Source organism: Dama dama, chromosome 9, assembly GCF_033118175.1.
Source record: "Dama dama isolate Ldn47 chromosome 9, ASM3311817v1, whole genome shotgun sequence".
NCBI classification, from domain to species: Eukaryota; Metazoa; Chordata; class Mammalia; order Artiodactyla; family Cervidae; genus Dama; species Dama dama.
The window spans coordinates 26,112,123-26,137,017 of NC_083689.1; the positions used below are offsets into that span (position 1 = coordinate 26,112,123).

Here is a 24,895-nt window from a genome sequence, read left to right on the forward strand (position 1 = left end):
ATATGTGTGTGTGTGTGCGCACGGACGCGTGCAGTGGTGTGTGTGTGTGTGTGTGTGCAGTTGCCAAGTCATTCCTGACTGTTTGAAACCAGGCCTTCCTGTCCTTCACCATCTCCCAAAGTGTACCCAATTTCGTGCCCATTGAATTGGTGATGTCATCCAACCATCTTATCCTCTGTCACCCTCTTCTCCTGCCTTCAGTCTTTCCCAGCATCAGGGTCTTTTCCAGTGAGTCAGCTGTTTACATCTGACCAAAGTATTGGAGCTTCAGCTTCAGCATATACACTGTATGTGTAGTGACCAAAGTATTGGAACTTTAACTTCAGCATATACATTGTATGTATAGTGGTTTTCCCCCACAATCCTCCTTTTTAAAGATTGAGGTACAATTTATGTAAAAAGCACACATTTTAAGTGTATAATTTGATGCATTTTGAAAAATGTATGCATTTGTTTAACTACAACCCCAGTAAATATATAGAACATTTCAGTCACTCCAAAAACCTTTCTAGTCCATTCCCTTCCATCCTGCCCCTGGTCAAGCACTGCTTTGATTGCTGTCACCACAGATTAGTTTTACCTGGTCTGTAACTACATATAAATGGAATTACCAATATGTATGCTTCTGTGTCTGGATTTTTTTCACTCAGCGTTGTTTCAGAGTTCATCTGTGTTATGACTAGTAAGTAGTTCATTCCTTGTTATTTCTGCTCGGTATTTCGGTGTAAGAATGTACCACAGCTTGTTTATCCATTTTCCCTTTGATGGTCATTGGGGTGTTCCCAGTTTTCTTGCCATTAGGAATATAGCTGCAAAAACTTGTCTTTGAACATACGTTCTCATTTCTACTGGGTAAAAATATCTTTGAAAAGAATTGCTTGGTCATAGCTGCCAAAAATTTTTCTAAAATGGTTGTACCCTTTTACACTCCTGCCAGCAATGTGAAAGATTCCACGTGCCTCATATTTTAACCAACAACAAATGTTACTAGTCTTTTGTGGAAGTGCTTTAATGTGCATTTATCTGATAATTAATATTGTTAGCATCTTTTCCACGTGCTTTGTTCCTTCATCATTCATAAACTCATCTGAAATGCCCAGGCCTCTCACCCATTTTAAAATTGAACAAATGGTTCATCTTAACTGCTTTATTAGGAGTTCTTTGTATAGGCTATTTACAAGTCCTTTGTCATTTATATATGTTGTAAATATTTTCTTCTAGTTTATGACTGGCCTTTTAAAAAAAACTTTGCCTTTTAATGTTAAGGTTTTAAATTTTAATGAAGTCCAATTTATCAAATTTTTTACGCATAGTAACTTTTGTGTCCTATATAAGAATTCTTTGCACCCCTTGATTGTATAGATACTGTATGTTTCTAGAAGCTTTAGCATTTAAGCTTTTGTGTAGTCTTATTTTGAGTTAACAGAGAACACTTTAAGTTACAAATGCTTAGGTAAGTTCATGAGAAAGCATTCTTACTCTTTTTATTATTGTTGAGATAAATTTCATGCACTGTAAAATTTATCTTTTTACCGTGTACCATCCAGTGGGTTTTTTAGTATAGTGACCCAGTTATCCAGCTCTCACTGCTATCATATTCCAGAACATTTCATCACTCCACATGCTTATGAAGTCAGAGAAAGACAATATTATATGGTATCACTTATATGTGGAATGTAAAAAATATAACATACTACTGAATATAACAAAAAGAAACTCACAGATATAGAGAACAATCTAGTGGTTACCAGTGGAGAAAGGAGAGGGGCAAGATTAGGAGTAGGGAATTAAGAGGTACAAACTACTACATATAAAATAAGTAAGCTACAAGGGAATATTGTAGAGCACAAGGAATGTTTTATAAAAACTAAATGGAGAATAACCTTTACAAAGTGTGAATCAGTATGTTGTACACTTGAAACGTATAATATTGTAAATCAACTATACCTCAGTTAAAAAAAAAGAACTCCTTATACATTGCAGTCATCTCCCTTCTCCCCTGCCAGCCCTCCTGGGCAACCACTCATTTACTTTCTGTCACAGTGGATTTGACTATTCTGGACAAGTCAGAGGGTATAAATGGAATTTTATAGTATATGGCTTTTTGTTTCTGGCTTCTTTCACTTGGCTTGATGTTTATAAGGGTCAGCCATATTGCAGCTTTTTATAGCCAAGTAATATTCCGTTGTATAGGTATAACATTTTGTTTATTCATTCATCAGTTGATGGGCATACCTTTAAACTTTTCAAAGGAAGTTTCTATGTTTTATTTTTTCAGGTTGTGGAATATGATAGTTTAATCCATGTACTCATTGGAAGAATACTTTACAAATACTTAAATAAGAAAAGGAGCAAAGCATTCTAACTTATTATTATTATTGAAGTAAATTTCACATACTGTAAAATTCATCCATTTAAAATGTACAGTTCCAGCATGTCGGCTCTCTAGCTGTGGAGGGCAGGAGTGCGCCACTCAGTAGCTGTGGTACAAGGGCTTAGTTGCTCCACAGTGTGTGGGGTCTTATTTCCCTGAGCAGGGACTGAACCCTTGTCCCCCGCATTGCAAGGTGGATTGCAACTTGTCTCAGTCTGATCCAAATCCAAGCGCAGGAATACAAATGATTGCTGGAGAAAATGACCCAAATGTGTAGTTTGTGACTGGTATATTTTCATAGCCTTCAATCTCAGGTAGACTTTCATAATTTCGAAGAAATCTTATGTTTCCCAGTCAGCATATTTTCTTTTTGCTACAAAGACTGCTCTCTTTGCTGTCTGCTGTCCCCACATTTTACAACCTGTCCTTTATTTTCCTTCACCTGCTTTAGAAAGTATATAGGGCTTCTAGATACGAATTCCCCCATTCTTTTTTTTTTTTGAAGTCCCCTTTTCTTTTTTTCAATTATTTTTATTAGTTGGAGGCTAATTACTTCGCAGCATTGCAGTGGGTTTTGTCATACATTGACATGAATCAGCCATGGAGTTACATGTATTCCCCATCCCGATCCCCCCTCCCACCTCCCCCCCCCCACCCTATTCCCCTGGGTCCTCCCAGTGCACCAGGCCCGAGCACTTGTCTCATGCATCCCACCTGGGCCGGTGGTCTGTTTCACCATAGATAATATACATGCTGTTCTCTCGAAACATCCCACCCTCGCCTTCTCCCACAGAGTCCAAAAGTCTGTTCTGTACATCTGTGTCTCTTTTTCTGTTTTGCATATAGGGTTATCATAACCATCTTTCTAAATTCCATATATATGCGTTAGTATGCTGTAATGATCTTTATCTTTCTGGCTTACTTCACTTTGTATAATGGGCTCCAGTTTCATCCATCTCATTAGAACTGATTCAAATGAATTCTTTTTAATGGCTGAGTAATATTCCATGGTGTATATGTACCACAGCTTCCTTATCCATTCATCTGCTGATGGGCATCTAGGTTGCTTCCATGTCCTGGCTATTATAAATAGTGCTGCGATGAACATTGGGGTGCACATGTCTCTTTCAGATCTGGTTTCCTCATTTTTACCCTCATATCTATGAATCTTCCTTTATCTGTGTCCATCTCTTCTTTTTGTCCTAATGCAGTGGTTATCCTTTCTTCTGAGGTAATTCTTTGATCTGTACTCTATATTCTATCCTCACCCACTTCCTTAGACCCCTTACTTTTCAGTCTTCCTCTCCCATCCACTTCACACTTTCGTCATCAATATGTAAACATGGTCATGTGTCCTTTTTAATAACAAAATAGCTGTCTTCTATTTCATGATTCCTTTTCTTTTTCACTTTCTTTGACATTTGTCTTAAAATCTCTATTTTCTCTATCCTCATTGGGTCCTCAAATCTCTGCAATCTGACCCCTGTACTTAGAAGTGTCTTTATCATGGTCACCAGTGACTTCTTTGTTTCTAAAACTAGTGGATACTTTTTAGTAACAGCCATGATATTTCTTCTTCCTCTCTAAAGTGCTCCTCTTTCTTAGTTTTCCTGAGACTGACCTCCTGATTTTCTGTATCTGTCCTTCTGTGGTTTCCTTTGCGTAACATCAAAGCACAGTTTAATAAAAGCTTTTAATGGGATGCAAATCATTGTGATCTAAGGATGAATCCCTGGTTTAGTTTGATTGTCCAGGGTAAGTTTTTCATCAATTCATAGACATTTGCTAAGGATTAAATAGAAGAAAACTAAAATTATATTTTCTGTCAAGATTGGGGTGAAGGTGTTTTATGTTGCCAGTTATGGATTTTTTTTTTTTTTTTTTTTAACATTCATTGATAGGGTTAGAGTTGCTGTTGTTGTTGTTCAGTTGCTAACTTGTGTCTGACTGTGTGCGACCCCATGGACTGTAAGCCCACCAGGCTCCCCTGTCCATGGGGAATTTCTCAGGCAAGAATACTGGAGTGGGTTGCCATTTCCTTCTCTAGGGGATCTTCCTAACTCAGGGATTGAACCTGCATTGGCAGGCAAATTCTTTACCGCTGAGCCACCAGGGAAGTACTAGGATTAGGGTTAAGGTTCTCTTAAGGAAATGAAGGAATGTAATCAAAAACTGTGACTGATGAATTGTGAGGAATTGACCACTTAGCCTACTAACAATAGGCAGTTCCTGGAATGACAGTTCTCTTCTTTCTTGGCAGCTGTCCTGTAAGTTGTAGTGCATGCAGTTTACGAGATTAGTATCTCTGTCATACAATTCATTGTTTTCTCTCTTTTCCTCTCCTCCTCATCTCACTCAACTCCGTTAGTTTTTTAAGTTGTGAAATACAATGCCTATATATAAAGTACACAGGACAAATGCAGTAGCATTTTTCTTTTTTCTTTTTGGTACTGTATCTGTGTAAACATTATCCAGTCAAAAATAGAACATCATCAGTGCCCCAGTCCTAATGGTATGTCCCTTCCTGGTGAAATCTCATCACCCTCACCTAGCTCTGAGCTGTAACCACTCTCCAAGCTTTTGAAGCCATCATTTCTTTTGTCTTCCTGATAATTTTAATAAAAACTAAATGTGCATCACTTGATAAAACTTTATCTGATTTGAATCGTTTTGTAAATGGCAAAATACACTACTGTGTGTATGTGTGTCATTGTTCTAATTTCTTTTGCTCATGGTCTGTCTATGTTTTTGCCTGCAACTGAGGTTCATTCATTATGTTTGTTGTGTAGTGCTTCATAGTATGAATATTTACCCATTCTTTTGGTAAGTATATGAATAGTTTGCAGTTTTCAACTTATGAACAGTGCTGCTCTGAACATTCTTGTATAATGGCATACTTTTCTGGAATAGAATTGCTGGGTCAACTTCATTTTTACTAGATGTTTTTTAATTAGTGTATATATTTTAAAACCTATTCTCCAAAAAGATTATGCCATTTTCACTCATATCAACTATATATGAGGAATTTCTATCCCATTTGGATGTTCACCACCTTTTTACTTGTTTTTGTTTTACAAGTAATTAGCTTTTGTTATTTAAACTGAAAACTGGATCTGTTTTTTCTTTTCCATATTAAAGAAACAGTAACAAAAGTATTTAAAAATAAGGATTATTAATCTTATGCCATCTCAGTCCATGCCATGAAATAACTGTATATTTTCATTATGGTAAATGTTTTTACATATTTTTATTAGCTATATTTAGATTCATGGGGGATGACTATATTTTATATACACCAAATGATACTTGCCACAACTATTCTTTCTTTTTAACCTAAAGTGCCATAACTGTGTAAATTTTCAGCCCTAAACGAAGTGGTAGTATTTTATATAAAGATCTTCTGTATTATCTTGAGCAGCAGTACAACTTTGGGTTTCATCATATAGGTTTTTATTTCCAGGTGTTTATGTGGAATATTTATTAAAGCAATTCTAATGAATCTTTATTTTTCTTTAAAGTTGGCCTTTGCCAGAGTTTGATCCAAGCCAGATTCGACTGATTGTATATCAAGACTGTGAAAGACGAGGGAGAAATGTCTTGTTTGACTCCAGTGTTAAGAGAAAAAATGAGGACATATCAGTATCGGTGAGCATTGTTATTGGTTTGGTTCAAGTTTAATGTCAAATATTCTAATTCAAGAAAGAGTGAGTCAAATTTCAGTTATGGTACTTTTTATTTGTCAATATAAAACATCTTTAGCATGTTATTAAAATTTAGAGCACTGATTTTGAGAATTTTTAAAGGAAAAAATATTTGCCTTATTTGCATTGGTCTAGTACCAGAGAAAATTTTAGTTTGATAGTTACTTACATGCTTGTATTGTGAGATATGACTAGAGCTACAGGGATTCTTAAACAGGACCTGGTACAAATCTCCCATCTTATATAGTTGTGGAAAGTGTGACCATAGCGGTGACATTATTTGTCTGAAGGTACAAAGCAAGTTAAATCTTAGGCCCTAGTCCATCATATTTTCCCGTTCTATGAAGCAGTAGCAAGAATGTCTATTAGTTGACTTTGAATATCATATTTTGAAATATTTTATAACTAGTTTAGCAGGAGTACATAGCCATTCACTTAATCATCCAAGTAAATGCACGTGATTGTTGTCATTTTGCTCCTGCTGCTTCTGTTACCCTTTCAGGCATAAGGACTCTCCATCCCCGGGATCTGTAATCTGGAAATGGAAGCCTGGAGCTGTCTTTCTCTCCTCCCCTAAATTGACAATTTTCACTAACATTTCAGTAAACAACTCAAAGCAGAATACTTTGGGAAAGATTCTTCTACCAATAGAATTGACTTATAATAGACAAAGGGTTGTTTTTTAATGGGCAAACAGCAGATTTTTCTACCAATAGAATTGACTTATAATAGACAAAGAGTTGTTTTTTAGTAGGCATACAGCTACTTGGGAGTTTGTACTCGAGATTTTGTGTTCTTAGATTGTACTTTGTTAAGATTTCTTAGCTGTTATCTGGATATTTTTTTTCAGTCTGACAAAATTTGCAGCATTTTCTTAAAGTATTATTTAGTTGTGCAGATAACTAAGTATCTACAAGGCATTAGGCGCTTGGAGATCTGTCTCTACCTTTCTTGTTGCCTGCAATTAGACATTCTTACGGAGGCAAAGATTGAACAAATAAATAATCCCAAAGGGAAATCAACCCTGTATACTCATTGGAAGGATTGATGCTGAAGCTCCAGTATTTGGGTCATCTGATGAGAACAAACAACTCATTGGAAAAGTCCCTGATGCTGGGAATGATTGAAGGCAAAAGGAGAAAAGAGCAGCAGAGAATGAGATGGTTGTATGGCATCACTGATGCAACGGACATGAGCCTGGACAAGCTGTAGGAGATGGTGAAGGACAGGGAGGCCTGGCGTGCTGTATGGGGTCCTTGGCCATGGGGTTGCTAAGGATCGACACAACTGAGAGACTAAACAATAACAACTGTGAAAGAAACATACAGAATTCTTACGAGATTCCACAGGAAGGAACCTATTTCTTATCAGTTTGGATGTAGGAGTATTAAGGAAGGTCTCCGTGAGGAAGTGACATTCAACTTGTGATCTGAAGAAATTAAAGGCATAGTATAGGAGATGAGTGTTCCTTTCAGTAGCATCAGCAAATGGATTTTACAGAGTGACTTAGGAGCTCAGTGAATTGAAGGATGTAAAACAAGACCAGTCTGGCTGGAATGATAGTAAAGTAGTATGTAAGTTAGTTGAGAGATGAAATTGGAGAGAGGTAGAATAGGAGCCCAGAGTATTTAGGGCCTTAGAGGTCTTTGAGTTAGAAGTTTAGATTATATGCTATGCAGAAGGAAACCATTTGTAGGGATCTGGTTTATGTTCCAAAAAGTCACTTTGGTAGAGAGTCCAGAAATAAATTCACACATATGTGGTCAATTAACTTACAGCAAAGGAGCCAAGAACTATACAGTGGGATTAGGATAGTCTCTTCAATAAATGATGCTGGAAAACTGGATAGCCACATGCAAAAGAATGAAATTAGATTGCTTTCTAATACTGTACACAAAAACTAACTCAAAATGGATTAAAGAACTTAAGTATAAGACCTAAAACCATAAAACTCCTAGAATAAAACAAACAGTAAACTCCTTGACATTGTCTTTGCAGTGATTTTTTTTTTTTTTTGATATGAGACCGATAGCGAAGATGACAAGAGTGAAAATTAACAAATGAGACTACGTCAAACTAAAATGCTTCCATACAGCAGAGGAAACCATCAACAAGATGAAAAGGCAGCATACCAAATGGGAGAAAATATTTGTAAATCATATATCAGATAAGGGGTTAATATCAAATATATATGAAGAATTCATGTAACTCAATAGCAGAAAACAAACAATGTTATTGAAAAGTGAGCTGGAGATCTGAATGGACAGTTTCCGAAGAAGGCATAGAGTTGACCAGCAGATACATGAAAAGGTGCTCAGCATCTAATAATCAGGGAAATGCAAATGAAAACCACAGTGATGTATCTATCACCTTGTAGGATGACTATTACCAAAAAGACAAGAAATGACAAATGCTGACGAGGGTGTGGAGAAAAGGAAACCCCGGTACACTATTTGTGGGAGTGGAAATTGGTGTAGTCACAATCGAAAACAATGTGGAGATTTCTCAGAAAATTAAAAATAGAACTGCCACACGGTCCAGCAGTTCTGCTTCTATATATTTATCAGAAGAAAATAAGAACACTAACCCGAAAAGATATGTGTAGTGCACTCTCATGTTTGTCGCAGCATTGTTTGTAAAAGCTGAGACATGGATGAAGCTTAAGCACCCACTAATGGATGAATGAATAAAAATATAATTCAGCCATGAAAAAAAAGGTAGCCTTGCTGTTTTTGTCAACATGGATAGACCTTGAGGCCATTATGCTAAGTGAAAGGAGTCAGACACAGAAAGGGAAATACTATATGATCTCACTTATACGTGGAACCTAAAAAAAAAACTAAACTAATAAATAGAACAAATAGGTTGTTGCTAGAGACAGGGTGTGGGGAGTGGGGATAATGAGTGAAGGGGCATCAAAATGTACAAATTTACAGTTACAAAATAAATCATGGGGCTGTAATGTAGTACATCATGATCACTGTAGTTAATGACACTATACTGTATATTTGAAAGTTGCTCAAATGTAAAAGATCACACAACAGGACAAATTTTTATAACTGCATAATGATGGATGTTAACTAGACTTGTATTTTTTAATTAATTAATTTTAACTGGAGGCTAATTGCTTTACAATATTGTGGTGGTTATTGCCATACATTGACATGAATCAGCCATGGATGTACATATGTCCCCCCATCCCAAACCCCTCTTCCACCTCCCTCCCCATCCCATCCCTCTGGGTTGTCCCAGTGCACTGGCTTTGAGTGCCCTGTTTCATGCATCGAACTTGGACTGGTCATCTGTTTCACATATGGTAATATACATGTTTCAATGCTATTCTCTCAAATCATCCCACCCTCACCTTCTCCCACAGAGTCCAAAAGTCTGTTCTTTACATCTGTGTCTCTTTTCCTGTCTTGCATATAGGTTCGTCATTACCACCTTTTAAAATTTAAAAATATATATGCATTAATATACTGGTGTTTTTCTTTCTGATTTACTTCACTCTATTTAATAGGCTCCAGTTTCATCCACCTCATTAAAACTGACTCAGATGCGTTCTTTTTAATAGCTGAGTAATATTCCACTGTGTGTATATACCACAACTTTCTTATCCATTCGTCTGCTGATGGACATCTAGATTGCTCCCGTGTCCTAGCTATTGTAAACAGTACTGTGATGAACGTTGGGGTACACGTGTCTCTTTCAGTTCTGGTTTCCTTGGTGTGTATGCCCAGCAGTGGGATTGCTGGGTTGTATGGCAGTTTTTTTTCCAGATTTTTAAGGAATCTCTACACTGTTCTCTATAGTGGCTGTGCTAGCTTGCATTCTCACCAACAGTGTAAGAGGATTCCCTTTTCTCTACACCTTCTCCAGAATTTATCGTTTGTAGACTTTTTGATAGCAGCCATTCGGACCAGCGTGAGATGGTACCTCATTGTGGTTTTGATTTGCATTTCTCTGATAATGAGTGATGTTGAGCATCTTTTCATGTGTTAGCCATCTGTATGTCTTCTTTGGAGAAATTAACTAGACTTATTGTAGAGATCTTTTCATAATGTATACAAACCACTGCATCATCATTATGTCATAAGTCTGAATTGAATATAATTCTGTTGTCACTTATATGTCAATTTTTTAAATATAGTGAAAAAACCACCTTGTTGGTTGTGGGAGGATTGAGGGAGAAGGAAGTGTTCGGTGAATTCAACCAAAATGGTTGAATAGCTGAGTAGTGAGAGCCAAAGCCTTTGACTGTGTGGATCACAATAAACTATGGAAAATTCTCAAAGAGATGGGAATACAAGACCACCTGACCTGCCTCTTGAGAATCCTATATGCAGATCAGGACGCAACAATTAGAACTGGACATGGAACAACAGACTGGTTCCAAATTGGGAAAGGAGTAAGTCAAGGCTGTATATTGTCACCCTGCTTATTTAACTTATATGCAGAGTACATCATGAGAAATGCTGGGCTGGAGGAAGCACAAGCTGGAATCAAGATCGCTGTAACCTCAGATATGCAGATGACACCACCCTTATGGCAGAAAGTGAAGAAGAACTAAAGAGTCACTTGATGAAGGTGAAATAGGAGAGTGAAAAAGTTGGCTTAAGGCTCAACATTCAGAAAACTAAGATTATGGCATCCGGTCCCATCACTTCATGGCAAATAGATGGGGAAACAGTGGAAACAGTGATTGACTTTTATTTTTTTGGGCTCCAAAATCACTGCAGATGCTGATTGCAGCCATGAAATTAAAAGATGCTTACTCCTTGGAAGGAAAATTATGACCAACCTAGACAGCATATTAAAAAGCAGAGACGTTACTTTGTCAACAAAGGTCTGTCTAGTCAAGGCTATGGTTTTTCCAGTGGTCATGTATGGATGTGAGAGTTGGACTGTGAAGAAAGCTGAGCACAGAAGAATCGACGCTTTTGAACTGTGGTGTTGGGAAGACTCTTGAGAGTCCCTTGGGCTGCAAGGAGATCCAACCAGTCCATCCTAAAGGAGATCAGTCCTGGGTGTTCACTGGAAGGACTGATGTTGAAGCTGAAACTCTAATAGTTTGGCCACCTGATGCGAAGAGCTGACTCATTTGAAAAGACCCTGATGCTGGGAAAGATTGAGGGCAGAAGGGGATGTCAGAGGATGAGATGGTTGGATGGCATCACTGATTCAGTGAACATGGGTTTTGGTGGACTCCAGGAGTTGTTAATGGGCAGGGAGGCCTGGAGTGCTGCGGTTCATGGGGTTGCAAAGAGTCAGACACAACTGAGCGACTGAACTGAACTGAGATGCCTAAGAGTCAGAGTTCTAGATGGTCAAGCAGACAGTTGAAATCCAAGTCTAGCTGCAAATGTGATAAGCATGTCGTCTTTGTATTTAGAATGCTAATAGCTCAGCGGAACTTGGTTAAGACTTGACAGGTTGACAATGATTGATTAATATTCTTTATTATTTCTTTAGCAAATATTTATTGAATTTTTTTGTGTTCTTGATGATGTGCCATTGAATTGCAGGATATAACCTCTTCTTTACTCTCTTGATGAATGCTATTCATTGTGTTTCTGTAGCATTCTTCCCTTTTGTTTTAAATATACTTATGAATCTTGTTTTCATGCTGTTTCTTGAACCTTTCCTGCCCATCTTTTATGAGATGATGCTTCATTAGTCTCATTAGTCTTCTCTTACTTCTCTCTTGGTTAACTCTTTTCTTTGCCTGCAAGTCTTCACAAAGTCTCATTACCCATCATGAAATATATGATTATCCTTTTACTTTCTTGTATATGTGTCCTATCTTTTTCTACCTTTGTCTCTTTTCTTCCTTCTCAGTGTGTGCTGGTGTCTCCTAGTTTCTCTGCCTCACTCTCTCTCAGGCTCTGCTCCGTGTCTCGTCTCCATCTCTCCTTTGCCTCTTTTTGTCTCTCTTCAGTATCTCTTCTTGGTCTTGTCTCTGAGTCTCTCTGTTTCTCAGTCTGTCTGCTGTCTCTCATCTCATACCATCCATTCAGTCTTCTGAAATTTTCTTATAAGCCTGCTTCTTTTTTGAACTTTTCTCTAGGCTCACCAGTGACTAGAAATCAGGCAGCCTTGAGTACTTGCAGTCTCATTTGTTTTATATATCCTCTCTTATGTGCTGTCAACCTGGATGAGGATCTATCCTTTTTCGGGTTTATCACAATTTTTTGAATCCTTTCTGATTTCTCCAGGTATATATCTTTTCTCCTACATCAGAATTCTCATGGTCCTTTGTTTATATTGATAGCCTTTCATTAGACTTATGTGTCATAGCTGTATTTGTTTTTAAATTGTAAAAAGAAAGTACAAAATTTGTCTGTTATTCACCTTTGTTTCCTAAACTGCATCCTGCCTCACATGTGTTAATTATTCAGTACATATTTTTGATCAGCTTTAATTATAAGTTAGGAAGTTTATTATCAAGATCCTATAAATACTTTCATGAAGATTTTATATATTCCTTTTGAACACCAGAGAGCACATGTTTTTTTTCCCCCAGATTGTAAGCTGTTGGAATCATTAAGTGTTTTTTTCATCTACTCAATAAAAACACATTAAATTATGAGTTCTGTATTGGCAAAGAGTGTGATGTAAATGATAATTTTGAACTGTTTACACGATATTTTGGGCCTGTGCATAATGATGAGATTGGGCATCAGCAACTTCCTGAATATTGTCTTAAAATACTGAAGTAAAGTTTTGTTAATTAATGTATAGCTTTCTCAGAACATTTATTCATTCTAGCTCTGTTATATTCTGTGAAAAATGACTCAAACATTCAGTGGATTTAATCAAGAGAGTTTACTTGTTTATAAAAGTTTATTTTTATTTTTTTACATTTGATCCTCAGACTTTATTCATTGTCTAGTTGAACTGTGAAATTTATTGAGATGTGGTTTCTTTGAACACTGCTATAGGCAGATGGATCAAGTGTGATTTGATCATATGATACTATCTTTATCCTGGACATTGTTTTTGTGTTAATAATCTAATGCTTTTTCATGTACTGCCAGTGAAGTTGCATTGTAATTCATGTTTCAGCCTTCACATTCGCAGGCTCACGTTAAGTTTGGAAAGGTGACTATAAATTTTAATATGTCAGAGTTTTGCACACTGAAACTGTACAAGTGCCGATAGTTGAATCGTAATTGTGACTCCAGATTTAGAACATAAGATTTGGTTAGGTTATTGAATCTTCTTCAGTGTTGATATACAGAAATCAGTGAATTCCGTATTTGCAAATAACTTCCACTTGGAAGTATGAAGGAACCTAAGGCTCCATTTAAAACAGCAGTTTTTGAAAGTGCCTTTTCATAAACTTAACAAAATCTTTATGTTTAAAACTTTAAGTCTGCTGAAGTACATAAAAGCTTGAACAAATCAAAAGCAAAATATGTTTCTGGGTCATGTACTTTTGGTTATAACATTGTCTGTTGTCTCTAAGTTGCTTTTTAAAAAACATATCTTAATAAAACTGTCAAACTTAGTATTAATATTATTGGTGGGTGGTGGTATCTGGAACTAGACAGCAGATTCTAAAGTTCAAATGGAAAAAAATAGCAATAATAGGTTGGAAAACTGAAAAAGAAGAGTTGTAAGGTTGAGTTAATTCTATCAGATTTGAAAAATATACTATAAAGTCTCAATAATTAAAACAATATTTTATTGGAACATAAATAGACCAACAGACTAATGGGAAAAAAAATCAGATCGATTAAATCCATGCAGGAATTTAGTATATGATAAAGGCATCATCTTGAATCAGTAGGGTAAAGATTAATAAATGGTATTGAGATAATTAGCCAATTATAAGAGAAATCAACTTAGATTCATGTCTCAAGTGTATCAGACATTTAAATGTAAAAAATAAAACTCAAACATTACCAAAGAAAACATGAGTTCCTATCTATCTGTGGAGTAGAAAACACCTTTTAGCTATTATTCAAAATGCAGAAGCCATAAAGTAAAAGGCTTATAAATTTGACAACCTGATAAAAAAAGAAAAGGAAGTAACTTGGATGATGAACAAAACAGAGTAAAGGCAAGCGAGTGAAAAAGGGAAAAACCTACCATAAGGAAAATTAGAAGACAAATGATATCCTGGGTAAACACTTTTATGGGATATAGGACCAGCTGGTAATGTTTCTATATAAAGAATTCCTATAAATCAAGATAGGAGAACTACTCAGTAGAAAATTGGGTGAAGGATAAGAGCAGGGAGTTCACATACAAATGGCATTACACATTTAGTAAGATTCTTCCTCTTATTCATAATAAAGGAAATTAAAATAAAAACTGTATTGTGATTTTAGTTCTTTTCTTTTAGATTGGGAAAAACCCAAATATTGAGTGGTAGTACTTTGCTGTTGAAGTGAGTGAAATGATATCCATGGAGGATAATCTGGCAGTATCTACCAAAATTTTATGTATTTATGTTTTGACCCAGCAGTTCCATTGGCAATGTCATTAACAGATGACTGGTAAAATAAGCTATAGTATATTTCCACACTGGAATACTGTGCAGCTGTATTTAAAACAAAGAATGAGGAAGATTTCTAAAGATAGAATGAAAAGATTCTCTATGATATTAGTGGAAAATCAAGGGCAGAACTGAATCACTTTTTCTGAAAGAGAAGAGGAAAAAGAATATGGGAAAAAATTTTGAAAAAAAATAATGGGAAGGACAATAGTAAACCAATAAAAATGATTTTACTTACTGGCAGTGTATGGAAGGGGGAAAAGGGTAGTTAAAGACAGAGTGGGACCTAGATTTCTTCGTGTCAATGAAAATTCAGTTAACAGTCAAGCAAAGAGAATTTTATTTGAGCCAAATCGGGGGTTTTAACCTGGGAGACAGATTTTCAAAAATTTTGAGAATTGTTCCACTGGTCGGCTCTTACACATTTTTGAGACAATCATGTATCATATTGGCAAGTTAAAATTATAAATAAACTTCATCAGAGACTTTTTTGAGAGTCAGGTATGAATGCATAGAATGAGCCTTTAGTCAGTGTGATCCCCTGTACAAGATGAAAAAGAAATATTAATCTTAAAAATTACAGTGCTGGCATCAGAAGAAAGGGACTGTTTTCTCAAAGGCTGATTGCATCCTCCTACCTTGAGGGAATCTGGTTAATGTATAACGCAGATACAAACTGAACACTGGGAAAGGCATATTATATGTATTTTAATTCTGGCTTAGTTTCATTATCCTGTTGTATAGAAGATAAGATATTGTGCATAGATGTATACGTAAAAGCTCTCTCTTTCTCACACACACACACCTTTCTCCCAGATATCAACTTCCCAGATATACAGTATCTTTTCTCTTTCCCATTCTAAAGTTACAACTTTTTTGAAACAACAGCAACTTCATTGTAAGGTGGTCTAGTGAGGGGACATGGCACAGTAGACATTAACCTTCTAGCATCAGAAGTTATGCTTTAGTCTTGAAATTCATGTACGTTTGTCCCTTTCTTGCCTCTAGCAAATTGCTTCTTGATTAAGAGACTGGACATATATAGTTACCTTAGTTTGGAATGTCTTTCTTGTCCCTCTCATTGTTCTTTCACTTTAACTCCAATGCTTTTTTCATAGTCCCAGTTTAAATGTCACTTCCTTGATCTGCCTATATTAACTTCTTTCTTGGAAAGTTTATATAAACACCATTGCTCTTTAACTAACATCTTCATCTGTAAAATGGGATTAGTATTAGCACCTACTTCATAGAATTGTTATGAGGAATAGAAGAGTAGATACATGTAAACCAGAATAATACCTGATCAAATACTAGGTGCTGTTTGAGTTAGCTGCTGCTGCTGCTACTAAGTCACTTCAGTCGTGTCCGACTCTGTGCGACCCCATAGACGGCAGCCCACCAGGCTCCACCGTCCCTGGGATTCTCCAGGCAAGAACACTGGAGTGGGGTGCCATTTCCTCCAGTGCATGAAAGTGAAAAGTGAAAGTGAAGTCACTCAGTCGTGTCCGACTCTCCGCGACCCCATGGACTGCAGCCCACCAGGCTTCTCCGTTTAGGGGATTTTCCAGGCAAGAGCACTAGAATGGGTTGTTATTGCCTTCTCCGATATGAGTTAGCAATTGCTATCATTATTACTACTTTTATTAGACATATTTGAAATATATGTTTAGTTATACTAATTTGTCTAGCTGTTTGTTAAATGTCTCTTTCACCTGTTAGATTTTTAGTTCTACGAGGAAAAGAACTGTTTTATTCACTTCTTTTGTTTAGTACTTGGTACACATAGTACTCTACTACTTTTGTATGTGTGCTAAGTCACTTTCAGTGGCGTCTGACTTTTGTGACCCCCATGGACTGTAGCCCACTAGACTCCTCTGTCCATGGGATTCTCCAGGCAAGAATACAGGAGTGGGTTGCCATTTCCTCCTCCAGGGGATCTTCCTGATGCAGGGATCAAACCCACATATCTTATGTCTCTTGCCTTGGTAGGCGGGTTCTTTACCTCTAGTGTCACCTGGGAAGCCCCCAAAAGTGAAAGTGTTAGTCACTCAGACTGTCCATGGGATTCTCTAGGCAAGAATACTGGAGTGGGTTGCCATTCCCTTCTCTAAGGGATCTTCCTGACCCAGGGATTGAACTTGGGTTTCCTGCGTTGCAGGCAAATTCTTTACTGTCTGAGCCACCGGTTTTGTTGACTGATAAATGGTGGTTAGCAACAGTAGATAAGTTAGGCCAACTGGGTTTGAAGAATGAACAATTGGTAACTATGATTAACATTTCAATTCTTTTAGGAGTATCAAGGACCCTTGTGGGTTGCAACTTTGGTAGTTATGAGTAGTGAAAGCTCTAGAACCTGTTGTGGAGGGATAGGAAAATAAGATGAATAAAGCAAAAAATTGAAATACATTCTTCTTCCATACTATACAGTACAATGTTCTGGCCCAACCTCAGCTCTTACTGAAAATACAACTGTCCTATATATGGGTACATTCTTATTTCAAAAGTTTAGACCTACATGTATGTGTGTGTGCTCAGTCACTTAGTCATGTTTGTCTCTTTGCGACCCCATGGACTGTAGCCCGTCAGGCATCTCTGTCCATGGGGTTTCCGAGTGAGTTAACCATTTCCTTTTCTAGGAGATCTTCCCACCCACGGATCAAACCCATGTTTCCTGCACTGGCAGGCAGGTTCTTTACCACTGAACCACCAGAGAAGCCCACATATATATGTACATGCATTAAAATATGTCTCCTTTGCATTTCTCTTCAGATTCCTACATCTTCCAAATTTGTTTCCATTAAAATATGTTACTTATATTAGCTTATAATGGATATATTGTTACATTTAAATAAATTTATAAATATTTAATTTTTCTCTGTTTTTATTTCCAATATGAGAAAATACTGGTAAATATATGTCACATAAAGAATGCCTTTGGGATTCTAAACTGTTTTTAAAATCATGAAGAGATTTTTGAGATCAAATAGTTTGAAAACTGTTGCAGTATATAATTAAGTCCCTAGCAATGAGCATTGTGTAGATCATTATAATATAGAAAAATTCTCCTGGTTTAATAATTTTTATGAGAAAAATACAGTAAAAAAAAAACCAACTCCACAAATATTATCATAGTTATGAGATAATAGAAAACTGTTCTGGAGAAAATACAGTAAAAAGCAATTAACCATTATGTTATAGTTATACTATTTTACATTATTTCATCCTTGGTTTTTCCAAAAATTTTTATTCTGTAATTTAAATATGGTGGAAAATATGTTAAAATATGAATGGGAATAATGTCTCCATTTCAGAAACTCTGTAGTGATGCTCAAGTTAAAGTCTTTGGGAAATGCTGCCAGCTGAAACCTGGAGGAGACAGTTCTTCCTCTTTAGATAGTTCCATGACTTCATCTTCGGATGTAAAAGACCAGTGTCCTAAGTATCAGGTAAGATCGCTGGTGTCATTCATTTATTTATTCGAAAGTATTTTTGAGTACCTACAGTGTGTTGTGTATCATCCTCGGGACTGAGATACAACTGGAACTAGCCCTTACCCTTCTGGAGCTTGTAGCGTAACTGGAGAGACAGATAATTAAATAAGTAAGTTTATGAGCTTTGATAGGATAGGGGAAGAATAGAGAACTTCAGGCACAGGTAGCCAGGGGTGTTTTCTCCTCTTTATTTCCCATTTCATATTTTTTAGACCACCAGAATAATTTCTTATTTATGTACTTTTAAATTATTGAAATACTAAGTTAAATGTAAAATAATAGAATTCAGCTTTGGTTGGAAATACGTTTTCATTTTTGAAAATTAATGTGGCTCTTCTTTTAAACTATAGAATTAACCAGTCAGTTGACTACATAGGAACTTCTCTGTAAACTTAAGATTTGGCGACTAAACAACAACAACAAGTTGTTTTATTTCATATAAGATCAATACTTGGTTTCCAACTAAGCAAATGTCATCTAATGTGAATTTGTTTGTGTCATTCAGGCTTGCATGAATGAAGCATAGGTATATTATATTTAGCAGTACTAAAGTAGAATCCTGGATTTTTTAAATTGTTTATAGTGAAGTTAATTGTGTCTGGATAGAAACTAACCCTTATACGACATCAACAAAATGCTATATGTGGAAGAGACTTGAGTCATAAAAATCCAGGTATGATGAGGTACTGCGTAGTTCTGTCTGCTCGTCTCTGTTCCTCCTCCATCTCAGGTACGACACCCTAACAAGTTCTTAACAGTGCTGTGTAGGGTCATCATACTTAGACCAGTGTGCGAGTTCTCTCGTTTCGTCAACTGTAGAAACTTTTCTTTCTTTCTGATGTTATGCAGTTAAATACGAGTATTAGCAAATGGGTCCAGATGGTAGAAACTCTGAAGCAGTGTGTGATTGTAATTCTCATTTTGCATAAAAAATTCTCAAAGGTTTTTAAGTGCTGATTCCCAGGTCATATGTCCAGATGTTCTGACAGTAGGTTCATTATGGTCTTGGAAATCTTTTTTTTTAGCAAGAAAGCATTGAATTATTATAACATATAGTTCACTACACTTGATAAAATGGTATTTCAGGTAAGTAGAACATTATCTTTGATTTCCAGGGTATTACAGATTATTGCATTCAGCAGTGAATACTTACAAAGAATTGACCTTTCAAATAAAAAAAAATTTTTTTTAAAAAACATTAAAGAAAATAACATTTTCTTAATTATAACCTTAATTATAGATTATATCACATTAAAATATATAACACATCAGTGACAGTCATGATAACTATTTGGTATGAGAACAGATAGAACTTTTGATAGCAAGCTATTGATACCTGGTTTTATAAAATTTAGGTACCAATTTATTTTTACTGCATTTTGCCTCCTGAGGATTCTTTTCTACTTTTATATTAAAATGTATAAATGCTTTGATATTTAAACTTGTGTAGCTTGCTTAATAGAAGAAATACTATTTTTAGTCAAAATAAAATAGGTTAGATGCATTGTAACAGAAATGAGCTTGTAAGAGAAAATTCTCATTTCTGTCATTATCCAGAAGCAATTTAGGTTGCCAAGAAAGATTGGTATAGTTGATCTTAAAAGAAAAACAGACTACTTCATAATTAAAAAAATTATTCTACTCTTTCTAAACTGTTCTTAATTCCCAAACTTCTGGCCTGGAAAAAAAAATTTTGTTTTAACCAAATTCCAAGAATAGATGAGTTGCTTCTTTTAGTAACCTAGGTATATCAAAAGTGACTTTTTTCCCTTAAAAAATAACTTTGTGCCTTTATTAAAACAAAATTAACACTACAGCACCAAGGAAGAAAAAATGTCAATGAATGTATAAAAACAAATATAAAAAATAATATGTATAATGAAATGGATTGCTATTTGAAGTTGCTCTTAAGAAAGATGACAGAATGTAAATGTACAGATTTTTGAACCCAAGGCAGGTAGTAAACAAGCAAAAGAGTAAAAGGAATCACATTATATTTATTCCCTGGCTTCCACTTGTAAAATGGGGGTCCTCATCACTTTATTGTTATCTTTAGAAGAATCTTTTAATTATTTTTAAGTGTGAAGTGAAGTGTTAGTCATTCAGTCGTGTCCGAGTCTATGTGACCCCAGGGACGGTAGTCCGTCAGGCTCCTCTGTCCATGGAATTCTCCAGGCAAGAGTACTGGAGTGGGTTGCCATTTCCTACTCCAGTTATTTTTAAAAACTCCTCTGGAGTTTTTTTAAAAACATTATTTTTAAAAACTCCTCTAATTTTTTATTTCCCGTGGTAGAATGACTTAGTGAAATTTGTGCATGATCCTTATTTGCTATCTTAGTTATTAGGTCCTCTTCCTTATCAGTTGTTTTATTATATAATTGTATTGGTTAGTAATTGCATTGGGTCATCCTGTGAAACAGTGATTTTCTTCATATGGCAAGTCTGGAGAGAGGCCATCTAGGCACAATAATGTATGGGCTTCAAGATGGCCTCAGAGACTGAGGCTTGCTTATCTTTCTACTTAAACAGAACTAACAGGTATGTACTTGTTGCCTTGTTGTCCTCTTACAGCATCTCCATCTATAGTGATTTCTATTTATATTCCATTGATCAAGACTGTGTTGGATGCATATAAATGGATAGTTCTCAAAGCTACCACTATAACCATTGGTTTAACTCTTTGAATATAGAGACCAACTCTAAACTTCCTATCTGCAAGGGAGGCTCTGAAATGCAATTTTTTTCAGTTGGGTACATTGCTTCCCTGAAATAAATTGGACTTCAGAAAATAAGGAATAAGATATTTGATGGGTTGGTGGGTAACTAGTAGTATTTGCTGTAGTATCTAAATAGTAACCAAATGGACAAGTCAGTTTTTAGATTTTTTTGACTCCTATGAGGACAATTAAAGAATAATTAAAAGGAATAACTTTTAAAACAGAATTCTTTATAAACAAGACATTCTGATGTTTAAAGTAAGTGTTTTTTAAAGAATGTAAAATATGTCCAAATTACCCTTTTTGTGATTGCCTGTTTTTGTATGGTAGGAATGGTAAAATCTGTTCAGCATGTTCAGTGCATTCTACTTCCTGTTATCTGCCCTGGAGAAACATTGCATATGCATAATATATGGTTAAAAATATTTATTTGAGCATTATTTGTAATAGCAAAAAACAGGAAGTGACTTGAATACCTGTCAGTAAGGGGAACTGGCTTGATAAACTGGTATTTTCATATAGCAGGACACTACACAGCTCTTAAAAAGACTCTGTGTAACAATATGCTTAGATCTGTAAGACAGTGTAAAATGAAGAAAATCAAGCTGCAGAACAGTATATACAATGTAAAATAACAAAAAAAACATTGTGTAGAATAACTGCAGTGAGAGCTGTGGAACTGTGTGTGTGTGCTCAGTCGTGGACTATAGCCTGACAGGCTTCTCTGTCCATGGTATTTTCCAGGCAAGAATACTGGAGTAGGTTGCCATTGTCGCCTCCAGGGATCTTCCTAACCCAGGGACTGAATCTGGATCTCCTGCGTCTCCTGCAGTAGAGGCAGATCCTTTTCCACTGAGCTATTGTGGAGAAGTTTTTAATAAAAATTAGTATTCAAAATAGGTTTTAAATTCAGCGATTTTGTTAATGTTTATGCTTATTGTTTAGGGTTCTCGGTGCTCTTCTGATGCCAATATGCTTGGAGAGATGATGTTTGGCTCAGTAGCAATGAGCTACAAAGGATCCACCTTAAAAATTCATCAGATCCGGTGAGGGTTTTCTGATTTTTCTTAATGAATCCATTTAAAAATACTCAGTTTTTGTTAAAGATGGGGTAATTTCTTATAGCCTCCACTCAGAGCATGCCAGATAGTCAGTTTATGATGATTTATGGGTTTAATGCTACTTCCTGGCTGTTGTAACTATGCTATAACATCTCTGTGACTTAAACATTTTTATTTATAATAAATTGAAAAGATCCTTGTGTTTCAGTTTTGATTTCTGTCTCTCCGTTTCTTTTTCTTCATAGTTCCCCTCCACAGCTCATGCTCAGCAAAGTTTTTACTGCACGGACTGGCAGCAGCATCTGTGGAAGTCTCAATACGTAAGTAGTTACGGGTGAGAGGAGAAAGGAATTGTTTAAGGTCTGCGAAGTATGAAAGTTAGTAAGCTGCTTTTAGGACTGCAGTGTAAATTCAGATTTTCTTCTATCCCTTAGGTTTGAAAGTTAATGGAAGCCAGATTTTCCCTCCTAGCTCTATTGAAATATACCATGATTTGATATATGTTGCAAAATGATTACTCCCATAGCCTTAGCTAACACTGCCATCATCACATAATTGCCTTTTTTTTTTTTTTTTTTGTGGTGAGAATTTTTGAAGATTTACTCTGTTAGCAACTTTCCAGTATTGATAATGCAGTATTATTAGTTAGTGGTACATTAGACACTCAGAACTTGTTAATTTTATAACTGAAAGTTTGTACCCTTTGACCATTATGTTCCCTTTTCCTCTCCTCCCAGTTCTTGGTAACCATCACTTTGCTCTCTGTGTTTGGATTTTTATTTTTAAATTAAAACAAGTTTTTAAAATTTGTATTTATTTTAATCTTTTGGTTGTGCCTCATAGCTCCCAGTATGTTAGCTCCACATTCTGAAGGACCAACTATGTTGTTGCAAATGGTAGGCTTTCCTCTTTTTCTCATGACTGAATACTACTGCAGTGTCTACACACACACACACACACACACACACACACACAAAACAGTCTTTTCTATCCATTCATCTGTTGACAAACACTTGGGTGTAACTATTCCAATAAAATTTTATTTGTAGAAACAGGCAGCAGGCTTAATTTAACCCTCAGGCTGTACCCAACCCCTGATTTAAATGACTAGTTTATAGTAGTGAAAGGGAAACTTAAATATAATGTTTTACACTTAAAATTTTATTGAGGTGTACAAAGAATTGCCATTAAGAACATAAAATAGGTTTGGTATTCATTTTTTTCCTCCTTCACCCTAGGCTTCAAGACAGTCTTGAATTCATTAATCAGGACAACAGTACATTAAAGGCTGATAATAACACAGTCATTAATGGACTACTTGGAAATATAGGTAAAATGGTTTTGTATGTTTTAAAAATGTTCTTACTAACGTAGATCTGCTAGAACACCAAAGGATTTCAAATACTAGAAGTGGAAAAGGGACTTAAATTGCAAGTATTTATAATATTTGTATTATTTGAAAAATATAATTTTCTTATATTTGAACATAGAATTTATTTTGTATCTGAAAAAAGGGGACTGCTGAAGAAATATCTGATTTGTCTTTAGTTTTTAATTTTGATGCCTCTTTGAAAAGTACTTTTGTTGGTGTAAAAAGCCCTTACTAGTTCTCTTGAATAGTTCAGCTGAGGGAGACAGGGATTATACTTTCTCCCTTTCTGTTTCCACAACCATATAAAATAATTTTAAAATGGTGCTTGTTTTTGTGACTTGTAATTCAGATGAGCAGATATTCAAAATTGATGTTTCTTAAGAGATTTATTATAATAGTAACTCACTTGGCAATTTGGTTAGTTTGTTTTTATTATTTGAAAGTGAAACTTGCTGAGTCGTGTCTGACTCTTTACCACCCCGTGGACTGTAGCCTGCCAGGCTCCTCTCTCCATGGGATTCATCAGGCAAGGATACTGGAGTGGGTTGCCATGTCCTCCTCCAGGGGATCTTCCCAACCCAGGTCTCCAACCCAGGTCTCCCACATTACAGGCAGATTCTTTACCAACTGAACCACCAGGAAAGCCCAGGAATACTGGAGTGGGTAGCCTGTCATTTCTCCAGGGGATCTTCCTGACCCAGGAATTGAACTGGGGTCTCCTACATTGCAGGTGGATTCCTTACCAACTGAGCTACTGGGGAAGCCCTTTGTTATTTAAGTTCAGCATTTTAAAGTGACAAACTGTTTCTAAAATTTCTGGTCCTTTGTTGTATCTTAGGAAGATCAGCTAAATTACTTCTGACCATATTTCCAGTGCATAAACAGCTATAGTGTGTCAGAGTAGACAGCAGCTAGCATAGGCTGAATATTTTCCTCATTCCCTGTTTAGTAAAAACTTTCATTTGTAATTTCAATCAATAGATATAAGTTATACGTATTAGTTGAAAAGTTTTTTTCTCCCAACTCTAACATTATAGCATTATATATTTTTAATAATTCATGTTCATTCAAATAGCAACCATTTATTAACTACCTACCGTGGGCTAGTTACAATGTCTGACATGTGATTTAGAAAGCATGCATTTTAAAGAAAAATAGAAGTTCTACTGTTTCTTAACTCGATTATTTCATTCATTTTAATAAAGTAAAAATATGACAGAAGTGTTTTTTTTAAATAATTTGACACTTTTCAAAGTTAAAGGGGCTTATTAAAAGCTGTTTAATAATACAAATTCATTATCATGTATAAAGGTAAAGTACACCATAGATACTAGATATACTTAGCTTTTCTGTTTTAATATGGAATACAAAAGTAGTACATTTAACAAAGCATAGACTTTTTCATGAACAGCTTTTTCTTGTACATTCTTAATTATGAATCAAGGATATTTAATATCATTTCTTATTTTCTTTAAATTTTCAATTAATCAACAAATACTTATCAAGCACTTACTATATGCCAGGCACTCTGCTAGGCCATGAGAAAGCAGTGGTGAACACAGTTCCTGCCTGAGTGGATTTATAGTTAGTGAAATTGTATACTGTGATACAGTATTCAATTATAGTATACTGTAGTTAATTCTTGGGTAAGACTAAGAGCATGATGTGTTAGAAAT

General features: G+C 35.8%; 1 protein-coding gene across 2 annotated transcripts in view; it reads left to right on the top strand.

Moving 5' to 3' along the window:
• FNIP1 (folliculin interacting protein 1) overlaps nucleotides 1–24,895 on the top strand; it is a 118,733-nt gene that overhangs the window by 40,866 nt on the left and 52,972 nt on the right. For both annotated transcript variants that reach the window (XM_061150835.1, XM_061150836.1), the window contains exons 2-6: nucleotides 5,893–6,019; nucleotides 17,890–18,024; nucleotides 21,732–21,832; nucleotides 22,093–22,167; nucleotides 23,086–23,177. In XM_061150835.1, the coding sequence (XP_061006818.1) occupies nucleotides 5,893–6,019; nucleotides 17,890–18,024; nucleotides 21,732–21,832; nucleotides 22,093–22,167; nucleotides 23,086–23,177 (530 nt within the window). The remainder of the gene's footprint in view (nucleotides 1–5,892; nucleotides 6,020–17,889; nucleotides 18,025–21,731; nucleotides 21,833–22,092; nucleotides 22,168–23,085; nucleotides 23,178–24,895) is intronic.